This window comes from Palaemon carinicauda, chromosome 8, assembly GCF_036898095.1.
Source record: "Palaemon carinicauda isolate YSFRI2023 chromosome 8, ASM3689809v2, whole genome shotgun sequence".
In the NCBI taxonomy this organism is placed as follows: domain Eukaryota; kingdom Metazoa; phylum Arthropoda; class Malacostraca; order Decapoda; family Palaemonidae; genus Palaemon; species Palaemon carinicauda.
The window spans coordinates 34,339,872-34,348,600 of record NC_090732.1 but is presented as its reverse complement, the minus strand read 5'-3'; the positions used below and the strand labels follow the sequence as shown (position 1 = coordinate 34,348,600).

At 25.0% G+C, this 8,729-nt stretch overlaps 1 protein-coding gene and 1 pseudogene across 1 annotated transcript in view; one reads left to right on the top strand and one right to left on the bottom strand.

The window, feature by feature from the left end:
- Nucleotides 1-1,134: 1,134 nt before the first annotated feature.
- Nucleotides 1,135-2,969, bottom strand: LOC137645173 (heat shock 70 kDa protein cognate 4-like; annotated as a pseudogene).
- LOC137645172 (heat shock cognate 71 kDa protein-like) overlaps nt 2,962-8,729 on the top strand; it is a 7,414-nt gene continuing 1,646 nt past the window's right edge. Inside the window, exon 1 of the mRNA XM_068377999.1 lies at nt 2,962-2,974. Coding sequence (XP_068234100.1) covers nt 2,962-2,974 — 13 coding nt within the window. The remainder of the gene's footprint in view (nt 2,975-8,729) is intronic.

Genomic DNA, 8,729 nt, shown 5'->3' with positions numbered 1-8,729 from the left:
AAACATAAAATGGCTGGGTATTCTTTACAAGATTTTAATTTATAGAACATTTTCCAATTAAATAATAACTGAATTTCACCTTGTGATGATATGAAATCAATAGGAAAATTAATTGTTTTGGGGTGCATCTTTTTTTTATTATGAAAATTATTTATACTAAAATAGTATCGCTGTTTACTGCATCTACAATGGTTTGTTTTATTTCATTATCAGGATTCATTTTTACAATAGTATTGATAAATGCCTCTCGAAATTTAGAAATAAACATCGTCTTTGTAGTTTGATTAATATATATATAGACAAATAAACGCGGGGGTCTAGTCTCGCATACATGACAACTTCCCCCTTTCCGCCTTTCTTCAAGTAATATACTCTATCAATTGTTCCTACATCAAATTTAAATTGAGTTAGATCATCATCACCTTCAATAGGATTATATATGTAATCAAACTCAACATTGAAATTAATATCCTTTATAGCATTTTCAAATTCATCTGGATAGGCAATGTGATTGCAGTTACTTCTATATCTATGGTGGATTGCTTTAGGATATGGCTTTAGCGTCATTACCCCAGTGTTATCTAATTTCAGGTTATTATAAACAGTTTGCCTCAGCCCATTTTCGATGTAAATAACTTGAAGCAATAAATTGGGGTCTCTTGCCCAAAAAATATACCCTTCGTTTTCAAGTCCATCATTCCACGTAGCTCCGTGCATATAGAAATACAATACCAACTTCTTATTTTTTAAATCATTCATTCTTCCAACCATTACACACTCATTTACATTTTCATAAAATGGTGATTTTTCGTGGTGTAAATAATATAGTCCGATCAGTGGCATGTACATTTATATATTTTAAATCAAGAGGGACATCTTCTTTATCGACATCTAAATAATAATGAGAAAATAGATATTGTTGGTGTATCCAGAATGGGAAACTAAAATCTTAAAAGATCTATTGGGGCATTTATTGTTTCTTGGTAACTTTTGAAATTATTCATTTTTTAATATATAAAATTTTATATTAATAAATTATGAAAACCCTTCTCTGTTTATTAGTCAACTTCTTCAATGGTTGGGTGGAATTGATTATTATGTAAATTTGATTCATTTCCCCCAAGTATATGTTCATTAATCCTTTTTTATTTCTTTTAATTTATTTTCATAATCTTTTTGTTTAGCAGAGGGGGTTTCATCAATCCACTTGAGAGTACTTTCTAATTTTGATTTAAATATATCTATATTACTACTGTTATTATTTATGATATTATTTTGTATTTCTAAGCAATATGATTCTAATTTACATTTAGCTTCTATATCGTTTCTTAATTCCCGGTCTTGAGCAGCATACATTTCAGCTTCTTTGATCATTCGATCTACCTCTTCTTTGTTTAATCTTCCCGAGTCATTAGTTATAGTAATTTTTTCTGATTTGCCGGAAGATTCTTCGGTTGCTGACACATTTAATATCCCATTGGCATCAATATCAAATGTAACCTTAATTTTAGGTATACCCTTGGGTGCCTGGGGTATATTATTTAATTGAAACTCCCCCAAATAATTATTATCTTTAGTTTTAGTTCTTTCTCCTTCATATATTTTAATATTAACACATTCTTGGTTATCACTATACGTAGTGAAGTTTTCAATTTGCTAGTAGGAATTGTCGCGTTTCTTTTAATCAAGGTAGTCATAATATTACCGGCAGTTTCAATACCCAATGAAAGGGGAGTCACATCCAGTAATAATAAATCTTTGATCTTATCAGATTTATCTCCACTGAGAATGGCAGCTTGAATGGCAGCACCATAGGCTACAGCCTCATCTGGATTAATCGACTTATTCAAATTCTTTTCATTAAAAAAAGTTTGAAGGAGGTTTTGTATTTTTGGAATACGCGTAGAACCTCCAACCAAAACAATTTCATCGATGTCACTCTTTATCGAGCTTAGCATCGATTAACGCCCTTTCAACTGGCACTAGAGTGTTTTTGAATAAACTCCCACACAAATTTTCAAATTTAGCCGCGAGTAATGGTAGTATTGAAAATCAATTCCCTCATATAACGAATCAATTTCGATTGTCGCTTGTGTAGATGAAGATAAAGTTCGTTTAGCAGTTTCACAGGCAGAACGAAGACGCCTTAATGATCTTTTATTGTTGCTTAAATCTTTTTTATATTTTTTGCTGAATTCTCGTGTAAAATAATCTAATAAAATACTATCAAAATCTTCTCCCCCAAGATGAGTATCTCCTGCTGTTGATTTAACTTCAAAAATGCCATCATTACTAATATTCAATATAGATACATCAAAAGTCCCCCCCACCCAAATCAAATATTAAAACGTTTTGTTCTTTTGTATCATTATTTAATCCATAAGCGATGGCGGCGGCTGTGGGGTTCATTAATTATTCGAATAACATCAAGTCCAGCGATGGTCCCAGCATCTTTGGTAGCCTGTCGCTGAGAATCGTTAAAATAAGCCGGAACTGTAATAACAGCTTTATTTATATTTCGTCCTAAATAATTTTCTGCAATTTTTTTCATTTTCGATAATATCATAGAAGATACTTCTTCTGGGGTTAACACCTTTTTCTCTTTTTTATATTCGACTTGTATTTTTGGTTTATTCTCTTCGTCAATAATTTCATAGGGTAAGATTTTAATTACTCGTTGAACGCAATCATCTATATAATTTCTGCCCATTAACCTTTTTACATCAAAAATGGTATTTTTTGGATTCAAGGCACATTGATTTTTTGCCGCTTCCCCAATAAGTCTTTCGGTGTCATTGAATGCAACATAAGAAGGAGTGGTTCTATTTCCTTGGTCATTAGCAATAATTTCAACTTTTTCATTTTGAAAAACAGCAACACACGAATAAGTAGTTCCCAGGTCAATACCAATAACCGGAGAATTATTATCCTCCATTACTAAAATATTTAGCTATCAACTATATGTTACTTGGTCGTAAATTAGAAGTCCTAATGATGTATTGCAGTTCATATTCTGGGGTTTATATACATATACAGATGCACAGTGCAGCTACTATTACATATAACTGAATAACAGTAACAATAAAATAATTATTTAAAGTTATTAAAATTTAACAAAATTCAAAAAAGTTAAGATAATATTTTACGTGGTTATGTTTTTTTGTGTAACACTCTTAAATTATTTTTTGTAATACTATTAATAAATACATTAGTCACCGCAAAAAATCTTTTATTTGTCATAGAAAACTATTATTAATTGTCTTAAATATATATTCATGGGCATTATCAATCTATTTTTTTTTATTAACCTGCTCATAATTTTTCAAATTCCCGACAATTATTTTTTTCATTGAAAAAATGCGTAAATTTCAATAAAATTTCAACAAAAATCAATTAATAAAACTTTGGAAAACCAATAAAAAATGTTCATAATATTACCAATGAAGTTCATAACATGCTTTTTTTTGTTAATAATATTACCATTTCGGTTAACTTTTTTTTTTTGTGGTTAACATTTGTATTATTATTTGTTCATAAAATTACATTTTAGTTAATAATATTACCGTTTTGGGTTCATAATATTGAATTCTAGTTAATAATATGACATAGAAAACTATTGAAAAATAAGAAAAAATATTTAAAAAATCAAAATATGTGTATTTTATGATATAAATGTAGTTTTATTGGGTTAAAATGGACATTGAACGTGGGGAAAAAAATGAAAAAAATAACACCTAATAGGACAAAATAAATTAGGTTTTTGTTGAAAAAATAGAAAATATAAATGTTTTTGTTTCATCAAATAGTACTTTTTAATTACAAAAATGAGGGATTATATGAATAAGATTTAAAAATATTTAGATAAACAAGTATTTTTATATAAATAACTTAGTTTTTATAAGATTAACCCACAAAAAATATTAAAATTGAAGAAAAATAACCTCCAAAAAATGAAAAAAAAAATATTCTTTAGTACAAAAAAATAATATTTTTTACAGAAAAATTCACAAAAGACACACAAAAAAACTAAAATATATGTATTTTTTAATATAAATATAGTTTTATTAGATAAAATGGACATTGAACATGGGAAAAAAAATGAAAAAAAAACTTCTAATAGGACAAATAAATTAGTTTTTGTTGAAAAAATAGAAAAATATAAGTGTTTTTGTTTCATCAAATACTACTTTTTAATTACAAAAATGGGATAAAATGGACACTGAACACGGGGGAAAAAAATAAAAAATAACACCGTATACGACCAAAATATAATTTTTAGTAACATTTAATGTGACAAAAAAAAAAGTTTTCATAAGAATAACCCAAAAAAAATATAAAAAATTGAAGAAAAACAGTCTAAAAAACAAAAAAAAAAAACATTCTTTAGTACAAAAAAAAAATAATATTTTTACAGAAAATTCACAAAAGACACACAAAAAAAATTAAAATATATGTATTTTTTAATATAAATATAGTTTTATTAGATAAAATTGACATTAAACGTGGGGAAAAAATAAAAAAATAACACCTAATAGGACAAATAAATTAGGTTTTTTGTTGAAAAAAATAGAAAATATGAATATTTTTGTTTCATCAAATAGTACTTATTTAATTACAGAAATGAGGGGATTATATGAATAAATTTAAAAAATATTTAGATAAACAAGTATTTTTTATATAAAAACTTAGTTTTTATAAGAATAACCACAAAAAAATATTAAAATTGAAGAAAAATAACCCAAAAAATTAAAAAAAATATTCTTTAGTACAAAAAAAAATTAATATTTTTTTTACAGAAAAATCACAAAAGACACAAAAAAAAACTAAAACATATATTTTTTTAATATAAATATTAGTTTTTATTAGATAAAATGGACATTGAACGTGGGGAAAAAAAATAAAAAAATAGCACCTAATAGGACAAATAAATTAGGGTTTTTGTTGAAAAAATAGAAAATATGAATATTTTTTGTTTCATCAAATAGCACTTTTTAATTACAGAAGTGGGATAAAACGGACACTGAACATGGGGAAAGAAAAAAAAAAAATAACACCGTATACGACCAAAAATATAGTTTTTTAGTAACATTTAATGTGACAAAAAAAAAGTTTTCATAAGAATAACCGACAAAAATATAACAGAAAATTCACAAAAGAAACACAAAAAAAAAAATTAAAATATATGTATTTTTTAATATAAATATAGTTTTATTAGATAAAATGGACATTGAACGTGGGGAAAAAATAAAAAAATAACACCTAATAGGACAAATAAATTAGGTTTATGTTGAAAAAATAGAAAATATAAATGTTTTTGTTTCATCAAATAGTACTTTTTAATTACAGAAATGAGGGGATTATATGAATAAATTTAAAAAATATTTAGATAAACAAGTATTTTTTTATATAAAAACTTAGTTTTTATAAGATTAACCCACAAAAAATATTAAAATTGAAGAAAAATAACCCAAAAAAATTAAAAAAAAAATATTCTTTAGTACAAAAAAAATTAATATTTTTTTTACAGAAAAAATCACAAAAGACACACAAAAAAACTAAAATATATGTATTTTTTAATATAAATATAGTTTTATTAGATAAAATGGACATTGAACATGGGAAAAAAATGAAAAAAAAAACTTCTAATAGGACAAATAAATTAGGTTTTTGTTGAAAAAATAGAAAATATAAGTGTTTTTTGTTTCATCAAATACTACTTTTTAATTACAAAAATGGGATAAAATGGACACTGAACACGGGGGAAAAAAATAAAAAATAACACCGTATACGACCAAAATATAATTTTTAGTAACATTTAATGTGACAAAAAAAAAGTTTTCATAAGAATAACCCAAAAAAATATAAAAAATTGAAGAAAAACAGTCTAAAAAACAAAAAAAAAAACATTCTTTAGTACAAAAAAAATAATATTTTTACAGAAAATTCACAAAAGACACACAAAAAAAATTAAAATATATGTATTTTTTAATATAAATATAGTTTTTATTAGATAAAATGGACATTAAACGTGGGGAAAAAATAAAAAAAATAACACCCAATAGGACAAATAAATTAGGTTTTTGTTGAAAAAAATAGAAAATATGAATATTTTTGTTTCATCAAATAGTACTTTTTAATTACAGAAATGAGGGATTATATGAATAAATTTAAAAAAATATTTAGAATAAACAAGTATTTTTTATATAAAAACTTAGTTTTTATAAGAATAAACCCACAAAAAAATTTAATATTGGATTAACTAGCACCCCTGTAAAATGATTTTCTTATAAAAATAGCAAACATATTTATAATGAACAGTGAAATTTATTAAATTAATGATATAAAGTCTATTTTTTTTCTGAAAAATCATTTATTTGTTGAATATTGGGGTAAAGTAACAATACTTTCTCTGTCAACTTTGTTTGTATATTCGGTTGTATAATATTTTAAAACTTTTATTCGTGTTTTTAGAATATTGATAATATATAGTGAAAAGTAAGAATTGATGAAAGTAATATGACATTTAATACAATTAAACATATATTGTGGTTTTGTGTAAAAAAACATTTAGTATTAATTACATCTTTGTTATATACAACATCATGTTCTGTTGTAGATTTTTTTGAATGAATTATCTTCATATGAAAATACTGAACACGCTGTGGATTTATTATAGAAAAACAATTCAATGTTTTCAGATATAACCGAACACCAATTATTATTGCAATTACCATTTAATGTCTTATTCTTTAAATTTGGGTTCGTGTGTAGAATAAGTAAATCATTAAAAGAATTTGTAAAATTTACCCGTTTGATTTTCTTTGATGATAACATTATTGGGGTCCACATAAAAAACATATATCGTTAGTTATATTACAATTTTCTATGTCCACCAAATCTATAATAGTTGAAAGAATGAAAGTAGTCGATATTGATTTGGCCAAATAAAACGAATTATTTTCGTTTTTTTTGTAAAGCGAACATAGTATTATACGGCGGAGGATTTTGTAATGGCAATGGAAATAATAATGGCATCAAAAGTGGGTAATAACTATATAATTCATACTCTACAAAATATTTTCCTTTTTTTAAAGCATTTACCCATATAGGAAAAGGCATGGCGTTTGTAGGAAGTTTCAATTTATAAGGTAGGTGGTCGGGGTAGGATAATGGATTGGGCTCTGAACGAGTAATTATTTCTTGATGGCATTTAAAGTATTGTTCATTTTATAGATTAAATTCAAAATCTATATCCAATATATATGCGCTTTTCATAAATCTTTCCCACCCATTATATAAATCTGGGTAAACTATAAACCGACGAGGGGAAAAATAAGTATAACAAGTAAAATTATTGTAATTTAAACGAAGGGGTTTGTATTGATGAACAACCCCAAAAAATGTTTCAAAATTGTGAATTATTGGTAATATATAATTAGTTAGTTTTTTCATCATTACATTTTCTTTTAACAAATAAAATATCCGTTGTGTATTTTATTAAAGTTGATTTTATAATATATAAACCGCCTTTCATTTTCATTGATATAATCTCCAAAATATACACGAAGCGGGGATTTATTATGTTGTGCTCTACTTGAATTTAAAAAAAATAAAAGTAACAATAATAATAATATAGAAATTTTTCTATACATTGGTCCGTTAGATTGGAAATAATTAGATATTAGAAAATGATATATCATATATACATAAAGTTTTTTAATCATATATTTATTAATAAATATATTTTAATTCATTTTAAAGTAATTTTAACTAAATTAATAATGATAACGAATATTTTTGTATAAAAATATTTATTTAAAATAAACCAAAAAAATATAAATAAACCAACAGACGAGTGGGTTACATAATTACTAAAATGGATAGCCTACATAAATGTTTATTTTGCATAAAGTCTTTCAATAAAATAATGTTAGCAATATTTCTCGTTTTGTTATTTGCTATTTTGATTTATGTAGGACTCAAATATATTACCCCAAACACAAATAAACCAACAGATGGGTTGCTTACAAATTTCGTGGGGTAATTTATGTCTGTCAAGGATTGGTTTATAAATATTTTATCTAAATAATAATATTACTTTGATTATAAGGTGTTAATATTTCTGGGGATAAATTAAATTTGTTTTGATTTATAGATAAAATGGGTTTATCTTTTTTATTTCAATATCAATATTTCCTTCTTTGTTAATGATTATTTTTTCATTTTCATCGTGATATTCCTTATATTCATTTTCGTTATCATTGTCAATTGGCATGTATTTATTTTCATGTATATTAAAATGATCTTTTTCTTTAAAAATACTAGTACTATTATTATCATTATCATTATTTTCATTGTTGGCTCCTAAACGGATTCTTTTATATTGAAATATTTCAAAGCTACCTTTTCTCTTCTTATTGTTGCTATTGTTTTCGTTGATAAATACTTCATCATCACCCAATTCATCATCATCATCATCATCATCATCATCATCATCATCCGAGGTCTTCTTTTTTTCCTTCATCTTCCTTATTATTAATGGTGGTAGTATTATCCTCAGAAAAATGAGTTTCCCGTGATGTATAATTATCCTTTATGATAAAGTTAGCATTATCACTATCATCATCGACAAATACTTCGTCGTTGTCAGAGTCTTCTTTTTTTTCCTTCGTCATCTTCGTCTTCCTTATTATTGATAGTGGTAGTATTATCCTCAGAAAAATGAGTTT